The 16,093-nt window shown below is 45.3% G+C and overlaps 1 protein-coding gene across 5 annotated transcripts in view; it reads right to left on the bottom strand.

Annotated features, from left to right (window-relative positions):
- MYO5A (myosin VA) overlaps nt 1-16,093 on the bottom strand; it is a 256,332-nt gene that overhangs the window by 40,342 nt on the left and 199,897 nt on the right. For all 5 annotated transcript variants that reach the window (XM_069765977.1, XM_069765976.1, XM_069765978.1 and 2 more), the window contains exons 19-28: nt 15,661-15,872; nt 15,395-15,551; nt 14,362-14,601; nt 14,001-14,249; nt 12,977-13,070; nt 10,939-11,084; nt 10,747-10,860; nt 9,633-9,776; nt 9,056-9,109; nt 7,280-7,507 (exon numbers count right to left, since the gene is read on the bottom strand). In XM_069765977.1, coding sequence (XP_069622078.1) covers nt 7,280-7,507; nt 9,056-9,109; nt 9,633-9,776; nt 10,747-10,860; nt 10,939-11,084; nt 12,977-13,070; nt 14,001-14,249; nt 14,362-14,601; nt 15,395-15,551; nt 15,661-15,872 — 1,638 coding nt within the window. The remainder of the gene's footprint in view (nt 1-7,279; nt 7,508-9,055; nt 9,110-9,632; nt 9,777-10,746; nt 10,861-10,938; nt 11,085-12,976; nt 13,071-14,000; nt 14,250-14,361; nt 14,602-15,394; nt 15,552-15,660; nt 15,873-16,093) is intronic.

Genomic DNA, 16,093 nt, shown 5'->3' with positions numbered 1-16,093 from the left:
ATAAAAATTAGGCACCCTCGATCCATCAACCTCTTAACAGGGAAGTGGAGAGGAATTGTCCGCCTTCTTGCATCATCCACTAAATAGTGGTGATGCAGAGGGGGAGCTCGTACGCCAAAAAGGGTGCCTCTATATGTCCACAAAGTACAGGTCTCCAGGTGGACAGGACAGGTTGTCTGGCGTTAGGCCTGGATGCAGAAGAGGAAACATGGAGACGACACTCCGTGTGCTCGTCTGTTGATGGTGTGGGGAGATCGGTGGCCTTTAAATGACCCGTCGCCCTTAAACAGGCCAGGCATGGCATCCCACGTAGAGGCTTCTGTCCAGTGAATCGCTTATCTGAATTGAATGGCAAATGCTCTCGAGGGAGTTTAGTCTCTGAAGCTCTGGCAAGCTCAGGCAATATCCAATCCATATTCAGAGCCTTTTGTCATCAAATCATTGGTGAGGGAGCAGGAAACGAAAAACTTCCGTTTTCTAGATGCCTGTATGTTTCTAGACGCCTGCACGTTTCTAGAATACTTGCGGCCCCTGCTAGCCGACGGCTCCCATGTAGGATAGGGACCATGTAAATTGGTCCTGCGAGCACTCCAAACACAGAGGGATTCAATCTCTTGGTCAGAGAACCATGGATTGGTCAGTGAAGAAGTCCACTGAGGGGAACTAGAGGATTAAGCTGGGGTCGGCGGCGGAGGGCTCCTCGGACTGATCAAGCGCCTTTAAGACCAGGAAATATTGGTCATACGCCTTTAAGACCAGGGAATACTGGTCATGCGCCTTTAAGACCAGGAAATACCGGCAATGCGCCTTTAAGATCGGGGAATACCGGCCATGCACCTTTAAGACCGGGGAATACTGGTCATGCGCCTTTAAGACCAGAGCATACTGGTCATGCGCCTTTAAGACCAGAGAATACTGGTCATGCGCCTTTAAGACCAGAGAATACTGGTCATGCGCCTTTAAGACCAGGGAATACTGGTCATGCGCCTTTAAGACCAGGGAATACTGGTCATGCGCCTTTAAGACCAGGGAATACTGGTCATGCGCCTTTAAGACCAGGGAATACTGGTCATGCGCCTTTAAGACCAGGGAATACTGGTCATGCCCCTTTAAGACCAGAGAATACTAGTCATGCACCTTTAAGACCAGGGAATACTGGTCATGCGCCTTTAAGACTGGGAATACTGGCCATATGCCTTTAAGACCAGGCCAGGTACTTCCTTACCCGGGTACTGATGTAGATTCGATGTGCCCCTTTAATGCAAAAATACTGTCACCCCAGTGTGAGCTGGCCGGGTGGACCAAGATGGCTACCGGGAGCTGAAGAGTTGATAAAATCTCGCAGAGAGCGAGAAGCGCCAATTTGGGGACGGAGCCACAGACATGATGTTGAATAGGCCCAAGCCGGGGCCTAAATTTCTGTAGCCGGCGGGGCGTTCCAGGCAAGACTTCCAGGATGCGGCCTACAAATCGGCCGAAGCCGGGGACTAAATTTTTGCAGCCATCCAGAGCGTTACCTCAGAGAGGTGGGCCACAGGGAAGTGGCTGAGGCTGCCTGTCAGCATGTGAATATCCCACTGAAGATGGATCCACTCACCATTGGTGCGCGTCCCGGCATGGAGCCGCCGCGGATGTGGGTTTCAGCGCTGTTCTGAGCAGCGTGGACGGTGCAGGGATAAACCTCAATCCATCATCCGTTTGTTAGGGAGGTGGAGAGGACCCGTCCGCCCTCCTTGTGCCATCCGCTTTCACAGTGGTGGGACAGTGGGGGCTGCTCGGACGCCATAGAGAGGGGCCTCTGTACAGCCACGGAGCTCAGTCCGGGTGGACAGGGCCAGTTGTCCGGCATTAGGCCTGGCTCCAGGAGAGGATACATGGAGGCGACACTCCATGTGGTCGCCTGCTGCTGGTGTAGGGAGATCGGGACTGTGAAAGGAACAGTCGCCCCTGAAGTGAGCTCAGGCATGGCTTCCCACATCGCAGGAGAGTGTACGGGGAGGTATACTCGCCGTGCTCGCCTGTTGATGGTTCGGGGGAGATCGGAACCTTGAAAGGAACCGTCGCCCCCTTCACTCCGTTAATTAAAAAATAAAAATTTACAGAGAAGTAAACAATAAAATAAAAACGTTGGGGTCTGAAACAGACCCATGTGCCTCCTACAGACACTAAGCAAGAACTGGTTAGCTGAGAGCCAGCAGGAGGGTGTATACTGCAGGGGAGGAGATCACTTTTTTTGTATCACTTAGTGTCAGCCTCCTATTGGCAGCAGCATACACCCACGGTCTGTGTCCCCCAATGAGGCGAAGGAGAAAAATGAATAAAATAAGCCTTACTTACATGCTGCTGCTCTAGCACTGCCCTGGCTGCAGCAGTGACATCATGACTACAATATCGGACCGCTGCAGCCAATCACTGAGCTACATCAACATGATATTGTGGCAAAATCAAAGAGACAGTGCCAGAGCAGAAAGGAGGTAAGCAAGCAGGGCTGTGGGGTCAGAGTCAGTGTCTATTTTGGTGGAGTTGGAGTCTGTATAAAATGGACCAACTCCTGAAATATCTGATAAATTGGGTACAGAACAATGAAGGATGTGTTGTAAATGTCTTCATAAGAATTTGGGAAAGTTATGAAATGTCCTATAAACGTCTGTTCTGTTCCTGATCGAAGGATCTCGGCTTCTAGTTGAGATGAATCTGTGCTGCACTTTATGCACATGTTCAGTAGTGACCAGTGCTGTGGAGTTGTAGTTCAGATTTATCTGTGCTGCACTTTCCGCACATGCTCAGTAATGAGGCAGTGCTGTGGAGTCATAGTTGAGATGAATCTGTGCTGCACTTTATGTACATGTGCTACAAATGTAGTGAGTGAGGCAGGGCTGTGGAGTCTGAGACCATTTTGGTAAAGTCGGTATAAAATGACAGACTCCGACTCCTAAAATATAGAATGCATTGGGTACAGTAGCACAATGCAGGATGTGCTGTAAATGTAGGATGTGCTGTAAATGTTTCATAATAATTTGGCAAAGTTATGAAATGTCCTATACATATCTGTTCTGTTCCTGGTCTAAAGATCTTGGCTTTTAGTAGAGATGAATCTGTGCTGCACTTTATGCACATGCTCAGTAGTGACCAGTGCTGTGGAGTCGTAGTTGAGATTTATCGGTGCTGCACTTTATGTACATGCTCAGTAGTGATCAGTGTTGTGGAGTCGGGAGTCAGGGAAATTGAGGAGTCGGAGGCTTGGCTTACCAACGCCACAGCCCTGTAAGCATTGTTAATTTTTTTAATTTTTACATAGACCAAGTCTTCGGCCTTTAAAATGTTAAAGATGGAGCCCCTTTAACGGATCTGAAGCCAATAAAAATAATATTTCTGCTTGACAAGAGAGGTTCAATCAGTAGACTTCACATCACAGGGCATGAACACACCATAATGAAGCTTGAAAGTTGACAACAAGCTACATTTTACTCTTAGATGATGGATCGAATGAGTTATTGGTTACAATGATTAACAATAGGAGGAGCAGATGACTGCACTGACTGTATGGTCATTCGTCATATTAGAGACTTCACTTGACAAATGGATTACAGAAACACAAGAAGCATTGGACTTAGCAGCACAAAGTCTGGTTTTGCTCATGGGTCCAACAGCAGTAAAAGGTTATTGCATTACATGCAGAAAGCTAAAGCAGCAACAATGGCAAATGTTACCTTGTCATCCTTTATTAAACACAAAAATAAAAAAGGAAAAAAAAAAATCTTAATTAGAAAACATCAGTAAGAAATGAAGGCACGGTGCATAACACTGTACTGCAATTAAAGGAAAACCAGGTATGAACATAATCTGGGACCTCCATTCACTAGTGAACTAAACTGCTCGGTTTTCAAGGTCAAAATTACTAGTGACACTTTTTTAGCAGGAAAATTCAATGCGGAATTTATTCCAAAAAGGTGGAGTAGTGGGGATGGGAATCCACATTAGACATTCAACAGAAAAAAAGGCCTAGTAGAACTTGAAAAGGACTATACTTTTAAGTAACGTTTTAGAATACTAGTGCCATTGAATACACCCTCCCTTTCAAAAGGAAATGAAGGGGCCATCATACAGTGAATTATTTTAAAGGGAATCGGTCATCCCAAAATTGGCCTATAAGCTAAGGCCACCGGCATCAGGGGCTTATCTACAGCATTCTGTAATGCTGTAGATAAGCCCCGATGTATTCTGAAAGATGAGAAAAACAGGTTATATTATACTCACCCAGGGGCGGTTCCACTGCGGTTCGGTCCGATGGGTGTCGCAGTCTGGGGCCTCCCATCTTCATTCGATGATGTCCTCTTCTTTGCTGCCTGCCGCGGCTCCTACGCAGGCGCAATTCTCTACCCTGTTGAGGGCAGAGCAAAGTACTGCAGTGCGCAGGCGTTGGGAAAGGTCAGAGAGGCCCAGCACCTGCGCACTGCAGTACTTTGCTCTGCCCTCAACAGGGCAAATCAGTACGCCTGCGCAGAAGCCACAGCAGGAAGCAAAGAAGAGGACGTCATCGTATGAAGATGGGATGCCCCGGACCGCGACGCCCATCGGACCGGACTGCAGCGGGACCGCCCCTAAGTATAATCTAAGGGTACCGTCACACAGTGGCACTTTGATTGCTACGACGGCACGATCCGTGACGTTCCAGCGATATCCTTTCGATCTCGCTGTGTCTGACATGCTACTGCGATCAGGGACCCCGCTGAGAATCGTACGTCGTAGCAGATCGTTTGAAACTTTATTTCGTCGCTGGATCTCCCGCTGACATCGCTGAATCGGCGTGTGTGACGCCGATTCAGCGATGTCTTCACTGGTAACCAGGGTAAACATCGGGTAACTAAGCGCAGGGCCGCGCTTAGTAACCCGATGTTTACCCTGGTTACCATCCTAAAAGTAAAAAAAAACAAACACTACATACTTACCTACCGCTGTCTGTCCTCCAGCGCTGTGCTCTGCTCTCCTCCTGTACTGGCTGTGAGCGTCGGTCAGCCGGAAAGCAGAGCGGTGACGTCACCGCTCTGCTTTCCGGCCGCTGTGCTCACACAGACAGTACAGGAGGAGTGCAGAGCACAGCGCTGGAGAACAGACAGCTGTAGGTAAGTATGTAGTGTTTGTTTTTTTTTACTTTTAGGATGGTAACCAGGGTAAACATCGGGTTACTAAGTGCGGCCCTGCGCTTAGTAACCCGATGTTTACCCTGGTTACCAGGGGATGTCGGGATCGTTGGTCGCTGGAGAGCTGTCTGTGTTGTCGTATCGCTGCAGCATCGTTTTAGTGTGACGGTACCCTAACTTATTTTTCTTATCTTTCAGGTGACATTAGGGGCTTATCTATAGCATTACAGAATGCTGTAGATAAGCCCCTGATGACGGTGGCCTTAGCTTATAGGCGAATTATGGGGTGACAGATTCCATTTAAAGTAAGAAAATGCAAAAATTTTCAGATTTTAAATCAAAACTGCTAAAAACATTTATTTCTATATGTTAGACTATAAAGGAATACCATGACAAACTTGGATGATTGGTAAGTGTAACTGACAAATATATATATATAAATATATATAGTACAAAGAAATGGAACAGCACAAATCATTTACTTATCTCTTGTCTTCGGGTGCAAAGCCCACAGACAGCCTGTCACTGGTTGCCCTCAGTCCATAAATTTCACAAAAACAGGCAGCACTCCATATTCTTTGAGATAATATCCTGCATATTATTTCAAAGAATAAGGAGTGCAGCCTGTTTTTGTGATATATATACATACACACATATATATGTATATGTGTATATGTGTGTATATATATATATATATATAGCGGAGTGTATGTGTATCAAGCCACGCCCACTACGCATAGCCACAAGGAAGGAGCCCCTAGTCCAGGGACACCCGACATCCGTTGTGACACCCCGCTTGTCCTCACATATATTGCACACACAGCTCTGCTGCAGGGACCCGCTGATCCCATGTATTCGGGGTTACTATACTTCCCCCCTAGTGATGTGATACAAGACCCTGCTCTGTGACATGAGCTGACACTTCTACTCCAGCACAGCCCTGCGTCTGACTCCTCCTCCCAAGCACGTGACTGCTCACATGGTCGTGACATCATCTCAGGTCCTTTAGCTGCCCAGGATCTCGCATCTACTGAGAGTTCAGGCAGGGAAGAGAGGAAAAAAGCAGCAGCGGCAGGCGGTGCCATACTCTATGGCAGCACTGACCGCCCCTCTCCGGAGTTTCATTCTGTCTGAGCTGCTCGCCGCCGCCAATGTGCTGATTGGGACATAAAGCCCAGAAAATCTCTGGAGCCAGGATTGGATCTGTGCACCAGCTGCTGGCCTGGCAGGAAGGAAGAAGAAACCCACCACATACAGGCGGAGCCCCGCTGTCAGTCTGCGCTGAAAAAGAGCAGCGACATGAACACCAACATCATGTATGCCAGCAGGAAGGGCGCAAACCCGTGCAGAAGGCGTAAGTCACACCCGTTCCCCGCTATGGGTCCCCGCAGACCTGACAGGGGTTAACGGGAACTACGTGAGAGCGGCGGAGGGCCACTGCTAGCATGGAGGGGTCCGGGCAGTAGTGGTATGGAGGGGACGGGGCAGCGTTGTCTGCCCGGGGACACTGCCTGCCACTGTGTGTATATAAAAGCTGTGCTGCAGAAAAATGCTGTGTATAAAGGAGGAGTGTGTAGTGCAGGAGGAGGCTGTGCAAAAAGGAGGTGCAGGAGGAATAAAGCCCCTTAACTGCCGCCGTTATTTGCTATAACTAACCAAAGTTAGTTACTATGCCCGGGCAACGCCGGGCTCTTCAGCTAGTATATTATAATGATAAGGAGGTAGGGGAGCAGGGGAAGGTTGGTGCTGTTCACGCTGGTAGTATACATAGATCCGTTGCTGTAATTAAAAACAAGTGGGTGCCGTACATTCTGGTAATTGAAGCGGAAAGAGAAAAAAATGAGGGTAGTTTCCAGCACAGCCAACTGGATAAAAACTAAGTTTATAGAAGCAAGTTAAAAGTCTATAAAAGTTAAAAACCTCAACACCAGAGGTTTTTTACTTTTATGGATTTAACTTGATGCAATAAACTTAGTTTTTTTCCAGTTGGCTGTGCTGGAAACTACCCTCATTTTATTCCGGTAAAGTCTGTTTTGGTTTTCGTGTATATCCTGGTAGCAGGAGAGATAAAACACAGCGTCACTTGGCCACAATTCCTTCCATAGGCTCCCTGAGTAAGCGGAAGTGACGCAGCTCACCTTGTGCGGAATGGCTTCCATCTGACTCACTAGCTGCGAGCGGAGAATGAGCACTTCCTCTTTCCGTACTTCCAATTCCTCGCTGACTGAGGTCATTTGTTCTAGCAGCACTTTATATACTGGAGCTCCTGGCCCAGACGGATCTGGGGAGACTTTATCAGTGATGGTCCTCCTTAACTCATTTAAATCATTCTTCAACTTCTTGTTCTCGGACTCCAGCTCCTGACGCTGATAGTAACAGAAAGAACACAGGTGATGTGACATAAATGGGAGTAAGCTGTAAGATGACCACATTATGGACTTTTTCTTTTCTTTTGACATAGCACTAAGCATCTTTTTTATGGGATGAGATAGATTTTCCTATGGGAGTATTTTGAGGTACACATAACTTATTAACTTTTTTTTTTAACTGTTATGAAAGAGTAGGGATTAAAAAAGACAGCCATCCTGCCATGGGATATTTTGGGCCTGATTCATGAAAGCTTTTACACCAGTATTTTAATGTAAAAACCTTTGAAAAGTCTCAAAATGGCACAACATGAAGCTGTGCTAAAATTTAGCGACTTTTGGTGTTCTCACGCCATTTTATCCCAAAGTAGGTGGAGCTGGGGCAAGATGGGACGTGACGACCGATCCCCGTGAAATTAATAAAAAGCGGCAGCATTTGCTATGCCACAAACTTTATTCCAGCAGGGACTGGAGTAGGATTGGTAGTGAGGTGTAAGCCTCTTCATAAATCAGGAGTGAGAGACTCTAGAACACCTCTTCCTCAAAACCGGAGAGTACAATGCTGGTCTTGGTAAATCAGGGCCATTGTGATTTAATAGTACACAATTCACATAGCATCATGTTACCTTTATTCTATTGGTCGGTACATTCATAGTAATACTTTTTTTTTTCTTTTTTGCTTTCACATCAGTTATCTACCAGAAAGACAGTCAAGCTTGTTAAGGGGTTGGACAAGGGACTTATAGGATACCTAAATCCATGGGGAAAAAATGCCCTTGGAATAACCTAGCAGGCATATAGCCTTGGCAGGTCTGAGGCAATTGTTAGACCTCCCGCTGGCCACCTCTGCGAGCTCTGCGATCACATCACTTACCACTAATCGGCAGAGGAAACACTCTCCATCCGTCACACACAGCAGTGGCTATTGACCACTGCATTTGAGGGGCAATACTGGGATCAGTTAACTCTGTATCGGGAAGTAGTAGGGTTGTGTATTTCAGCCCTGCTTCTGACGTCATAGGCGCACTGACAAAAGGCTGAAGATCACCATGATAATAGTAATCTATGTTATGGTATGGGAATAAACTGCCAACCAATGGCTTGTCAATTGGTTATTATACAAATCATATTGTGCACAGTAAATTCTAAGATTTCATTGTAATGTTTTATGCCGATTAGAGCTGGTGTGAATTCATTCACACGTCCCATCCACGGTTCTTCTTTTGATTAGGGACACTGGCGCAATGTCATCGTTGTGGCGTGACGCACATGTGAAGTCGCGCCAGGCCAGCTAATCAAAGGAAGAGTCACGGAAGCCATAAGTTACGATGCGCTTCTGCTGCTCCCATGCCGCAGCCATAGATCACTGTTGTGGCTGATGTAATGGGAGCTGCAAATCGATTAGCACCTACTTTAAAGCCAAAGTCTGTTTAGTTGCTACCGAAGAAGCCACTATGTGGATTTTATAGTAATTTCTATCATCATGGTCAATGGTAAGCGGTGGTAAACACCATATATCTGTGTAGCATACAGTATCCCTTCTGTTACCTTGAGAGACTCGTACTCCAGTTCTGTGCCTCGGACTGGTGATTTGGCTTCCTCCTAGAAAAAAAAATATAAGAATAGATTTGTATGAATTTAACGCTTAGAAACTTTTCAATTCTTTTATTAGCCATGCAGAAGGCAGCCAGATACACTTCAGTCAATAGCAATCTCCACGACTTCCCTGGAAAGATCTACGCTTTCTTGTGCTTTTCATACATGTTTATTGTAACAGATAAGAGTGGGATAAGACTCTGCTAGACACCTCTGGCAAAACTCATGTCCAAGGTGAACAAAGGACAGGAGATACAGAAATGTCACATAGTGAAACACAATCTCCCAAAGGCATGAGATTGTGTGCAATTCCCAGATAATTCAGTGGCATCCTATGATTGAATAGGAGTTGGGCTGCAGTTCTCTCTGGTTCTGCACTAAACATTGTTCGGAGCTCGGAGCTCTGCACATTGTTTACATCCAGCCACCACCAGAGCTGATCAGTGGGGGTGCCGATATGATACTATCTGATAGTGGACTACGCTGTTAATAATAATAAAACCATAAGTGTTCTAGTAAATAAAAGTACCTGGCTCTTTGCTTTATTGATTAACTCTTCCTTTCTATCCAAATCGTCCTGCATTATTTGTTTCTCTTGTTCCAATTCTTTAACACGTTTCTGAAGCTTGAGGAATAAGGACATGTCCAGAGGGGCTTTCTTATCAGCTGGATCCTGGAGAATGACAAAAGTAAAGGACACATTTGTCCTATTAAACCACCTTATACAGCACATCCATCACACTAAACTATCCATACACATGCAAGCTCAATTTCACTGAGCATGCATATATTCTAAATAGAAGGAGACGCCTCAGACACCGACAGCCAGTGGACCCAAAAAATAGGTTGAAATTCAACATACTCTTCTTCTCCAGCAGATGCTAAAGGAAATGTAGCCAAACATTAATACACACCAGAAGTCGGCCATTTTAAGGCTGGGTTCACATTGCGTTAATGGCAATGCGCTGACGGCATCCGTTACATAGCGGCACTAATGCTATGTAACGAATGCGTTAGCGCACCCATTAACTGCCATTATGTAGCGCATCGCTAACGCATGTCATAATCGGCATGCGTTAGCGATGTGCCGTCATTCTGTGACGGGCCCTCGGACGCAGTCTGCAGCGTTTTCGGGTCCGTCACCGCTAGCACAGATAGAGCATCTACGCTAGCGCGATTGCGTAAACGCTATCTTTTTCGGCACTTGCGTTAACGCAGTCCGTTTAACATATGCGTTGAACGGACTGCATTAACACAATGTGAACCTAGCCTAACCGAAATTGGTACATGGCCATCTGAAGATTTTGTCACAAAAAAGTGACATTTCTGTATAAAATAATTGTTTTACATGGGTTGTAGCTGGATTAGCGGTGAAGCTCGTTACATTGATCTCTATGGAAAAGCATTTGGTGACTGTGGTGAGTAGTCATGGTCCAACTTTACATCACACTGACAGAATAATGTGCGCCTGTAAAGAAACATGAGCAGTGATCAGCATTACATGGTGGTCATTGTAGTGAATGACCGTCTAGGGTTGGCCCGACTATGGCTGCTGTTTGCTCTTCTCATTCTGCAAGGACACCACCAGCTTATTCCTAGGCGAGCTTCACCCGGACACCAAGTCCTGCTCATTTTAGTCTTACCTCATTCCGGTATGGGAAGTCTTCAGACTCCGTGATTTCTGAACTGAAGGTGTATTCAGACTCATTGCTGCTGTGTGTGGAGTCCGTCCTCTTGCGGCCGGGCTTCGGAAGGCTCTGCAGTATGAACGGTAACATCAGAGCAGCTCACTAATCTCTTCTATATTCTGCTATACTCATACCTCGCCAACCTACCATGGTGCTCATTTCTTCTTTAATGTCATCATACCGCTCCTCCAAGCGACTGAACTCATTGAGCAGATTCTGATATCTCAGCCTCTCATCATTCAGCTCAAGTTCAAGCTCCTTTGTTTCTTGTAACAATCTTTTCTCCATTTCCTCTAGCAAATGCAAGAAAAAAGAAAACCAGACTAGATTAACAAGACGTTAATTTCTGAATTACTTTTAGTTAGTGAAATGTAGTGTGTGGAGGAATACCCGGATATACTATCATTAACAAATTTGTTACATTTCTGCATGAAATCTAACAAGACAGAGCAGAGATTGTAAGAAGGCAAAACCATGGTTACTTCAATCAGCTTTAAGCAAAGGTTTGCATCAATTTATAAACTTAAGTCATCAATACACATTAGATTTATGTGTGCTGAAGTCGCCGGTATCAATGGGTTTGGCCGACGGTCTAACGTGTATGGGGGTGCCGGACGACTGATGGTCCAGAGAGTTGTTGATTGTGCATGTACGACTTCAGATGGTTGATCTTTGTTCACCTGGAGATAAGATGCTGGGGCTGACATGTCAGCGGATGGCTCTCTCAAAGAGAACACTGGAGGAAGGGACTGGCCATCTGGCAATTATGGCAAATGCCAGAAGAACCAGTCTGGTTGTGAGCCACCTTGTTTGCTATGTTGTTAGCAGAATCTGTGTTTCAAGACATCCATACTACTAAGGGTACCGTCACACTATGCGACGCTGCAGCGATACCGACAACGATGTCGATCGCTGCAGCGTCGCTGTTTGGTCGCTGGTGAGCTGTCACACAGACAGCTCGCCAGCGACCAACGATCCCGAGGTCCCCGGTAACCAGGGTAAACATCGGGTTACTAAGCGCAGGGTCGCGCTTAGTAACCCGATGTTTACCATGGTTACCAGCGTAAACGTTAAAAAAAACAAACACTACATACTTACCTTCCGTGTCTGTCCTCCGGCGCTCTGCTTTCCTCTGCACTGTCAGCGCCGGTCAGCCGGAAAGCAGAGCGGTGACGTCACCGCTGTGCTTTCCGGCTGGCCGGCGCGGACACAGGATGCAGGAGGAGTGCAGAGAAGCAGAGCGCCGGGGACAGACAGCTGAAGGTAAGTATGTAGTGTTTTTTTTTTTAACATTTACGCTGGTAACCATGGTAAACATCGGGTTACTAAGCGCGGCCCTGCGCTTAGTAACCCAATGTTTACCCTGGTTACCAGTGAAGACATCGCTGGATCGGCGTCACACACGCCGATCCAGCGACGAAATAAAGTTCTGGACTTTCCTCAGCGACCAACGATCTCCCAGCAAGGGCCTGATCGTTGGTCGCTGTCACACATAACGATTTCCTTAACGATATCGTTGCTACGTCACAAAAAGCAACGATATCGTTAACGATATCGTTATGTGTGACGGTACCTTAAGAGTTGTGACGGAGAACAAAGTCGCTGACTCAGTCACTTACCCCAGCAGGCCACAGGTATCATTAGAAATATTGGTCTTGTAGTAAATCTTGCTTTCCTCCATCCAGGGTAATATTAGTAATATATCCCATCTGGTGCTTGGGGACGGAAATCATGTGGGCCTGTGTGATTTCAAATGCTAGGGCTGAATTTCAGTCCCAGTCTGTACCTGACTGGAGGGCTCGGCCAGAGGAGCACTCCTATGTACGGGAGAGCTGGCCAAGTTGGCTATCGACCACACGATGGGCCAACGCATTGTTCGGCTGACAGCAATCTAATGTGTATGGCCGGCTTTAGAGAGCCGCTATTTGTAAGTGGAGTAATTCCTGGATTGCATTGAGTACCATTCATACGATTGGCTTCCATGTAATACTACTTTTTTTTTCCTGCTGAGGCGCTATAGAAATTCCGATTCTCCTAGCCAGGGGTGTGGAAAGTGGTATGGCTTAATTTCTTAATTTTAATAGGTTTTTTTCACCATTGAGATAACAGCTTTAAGGTGACGAAAGACAGTGATATGTGTGCATTAGGAAGCGGAAATGTTTGAACGATTATTATCAGCACATACCGGTCATTCGTTTGGCTTGCTCTTTGATTAGGACATTCAGCTCTTCCTTTTCGACTTTCAACAATGCGTTCTGTTCTTTGAGTTCTGACAACAGCTTCAAAATAAAGCAAAACTGTTATCTCTGTCCTCAGAAGACTATGGTGGGAAAGCTACAAACTAAGGTAAGATCCATCCAATCCAAAAAGCAGTCTTCTTCCCACTCTGCTCCTTAAAGTCAGCACCATACAGCATTATACATAAAGGGGTTTATACTCCGGTTAAATGATAATCGCTCAGGGTTTGGCTGCTGAGACACCAGCCAGTCCCAGCTCATCTGAAGAACAGGGGACTTTAAAGAAGCAATCATATTATATAGCACTGTGTATTTACAATTGCTCATTTTGCCTTTCTATCCAGTTATTTCTTCTCTTTTACTTTAGGTCTATGACATAACGTGATTAAAACCTGACCAGCTAAATCCTTCTAAGATCTATGTAGATACAGGAGGCACATTTTCCCTGCATGACCCATAAGTCACTGCAAAAGTCCCTGGCAAGGGGAAGAAAGGAGAAGGTGGGTCAGGAGCTGAAGAGGGGAATATTTTATGCAGGAAAAATAGACTTCATGTTTCTCCATAGAGCAAAGAAAAGAGAAGAATTATCTAGGTAGAAAGGCAAAATGAGCAATTTCAAAGTATACGGTGCCAAATAATAGGATGACTACAATATAGTAGGATAAAAACTTTCATGGGAGTGCTTCTTTAAGTGCCATGTGTGAATGTCATGGTAGTAAGCACCACGTCACAGATATCGGGATCGATATGGTTAGTGGTTATGATAACATGTTGACAAGGGATGCATGTTGTTTATGGGACATCCCATTTTCTATATGTTCCAAAATATGCTTATAGAGCTAGACTAGCTGGTAGCATTTTTCCATCTTTTCAAAAAAATAAAACACATAGGATATTATCTATTTTTCATAATTTCCAATGCTGATAATTCTTTATTTGATGTCCTTTTTCTATAGCTCCTCTAGTATATACCTTCTCCGTTTCAGTCTTGTATTGGCTGGCGACTTCCTCGATTATCTTCTTATCATTCTGCGTTTCTTGAAGCTCTTTCCTAAGCCTGGCTAACTCATCCTGCAGGCTAATCACTCGGTTTGTGGCATTTTTCGCCTCCTCTTCAAACTTTTTCAGGCGGTCGACATCACTTCGGAGCTTCTCCTTCTCAGTACTGTAGGTCACCTCTAGGTGCGTCAGTCTCTCCAGCAAGGACTTGTTGTCTTTATGCTGAAAACACATAAGAGATCGAATGATCCTAGCAAATAGCAAGAGATAGATGGCCAGACAGAGAATGTGGTGTAATGTCTGGCCATATCACTGCCATACACTGTAGTGTTACCTGTTCATCAATTCTACGTTGCAGCTGAATGATCTTATTTTCCATGCCAAAGTTGAGTTTCTTGTAATGTTCGACGGAGCGAGCTTCAATTTTCAATTTCTTCAGCTCCCTCTTGGCCATCATCCGGCGGTAGCAGGACTGCAGGTAGACAATGGCTGTCATGCTTCTCTTGTAAGCCTTACGTGCCAACCAGCCGCGGGCGTGCTTCTGAATGATGGTGGCTTTGTGTATCCGCAGCATCTGGAGGTTGATGGAGACAGTTATTAGTGATTTTGTACACATCTCAATATTAAGTAATGGTGAACAGGGCGTTCAAGTCAGAAAAAATAGTACATAGCAAGTAATGGTAAACTGACTGAACAGAGAACTAGTCTGAACCGGTGCATAACCAAAAAACAAATTGCATAGCAAATAGATAAATGGCTGCAATATCTAAATATTGACAACTTATAATTGCGCAAAATAGTGAAGTCATTACACAAGAAGTGTGTTCTGTTGTGTTCACGTTCATGTTGCGCTTTTATTGCTACAATCTTGATAAAAAATGCAACCTTTTACGAAAATTTTCAATGAGAGCAGCCAAAATGTTGTGGTTTTACCATCAGCAAGTAAGAAGCACATCATGTGAACGCAGCCTTAAAGGGGTATTCCAATCTTATAAAGAGAAAGCATAAAATAGAAATAAAATCAATCAACCAATCAAAATGACTGGGGCCCTTTTAGATCCTAAGAAAGAAGGCGCTTTTGCATTACATTGCCTCCTATGTTTCTTCTACACTTCCGGTAACCTGCCTGCTTAGGGAACTGCAGCCATCCCCATTCACTTCAATGAGGTTGGCTGGGGCACAATGAAGAGGATACATTTCTACATTGGTGCTGCACTCCCTTCATTCTCAGGATCTGTGGGGATCACAGAGGTTAAACCCCTGTGAATCAAAAGATGATAGCATATAATTGGGAATACGCCTTTGGGCACGCCATGACCACTGAACAATAGACGGCTGCTTGCACGGTCACTGTTGGCTGCCCTTACCTGCTGGTACCTCTTTCTGGCTGCATAACCCCGAAGATATGTCTGGAGTGAAAGTGTGACCGACTGTATACGCCGATACTTCTGGCGAATAACATACATTCTCCGGTACTTCTGGATAACAATTGCTGCTCTGGTCCTGCGCAGGAACTGGGTATAGCTGTATGGACAATTCAGATGGTTAAAGCATCCTCATAATTCATATAACACAATGGCACAGCTCTTAATACGGGAAAATACCAAAATATGGAGGCTCGGTATAAACGTACCATCTTGCCTGGTACCCTCTAACGTATCTTTGAATGCAGATAGCGGCCTTCTTCATACGCAAGTATTTCTTCCTTAAAAGCCAACCACGTATTGTCTTCTGGATGCGGATGCAGGCCATTCTCAACTTGTCAGCTCTTATTTTCTCCAGATAAGCCACTTGCCCAGCACGAAAGAAAATTTTTGTTTTCCCAAATTGATATTTATCTTGGTCCTGTTTTCATTGAAAAAAATGCATTATATGAACATAGTTATCTATACAATAGCTGGTGTCATGCAGATGTCCATGTTGCAGGTACGTGTTGTTGTTGTATCAGGTTTTTTCACCGCTATTTAATTCTATGGGGCTGTATGCAAGCCGGGTTTTTTCATGGACTGACTGTCCGTGCAAAACTCACAGAAAACAGGATTTTTGGTTGCTTACCGTAAAATCTG

Source organism: Ranitomeya imitator, chromosome 4 (genome assembly GCF_032444005.1).
Source record: "Ranitomeya imitator isolate aRanImi1 chromosome 4, aRanImi1.pri, whole genome shotgun sequence".
Lineage (NCBI taxonomy): Eukaryota > Metazoa > Chordata > Amphibia > Anura > Dendrobatidae > Ranitomeya > Ranitomeya imitator.
Note: the sequence above shows the minus strand (reverse complement) of the source record. Positions and strands in the feature narration are given on the sequence as shown.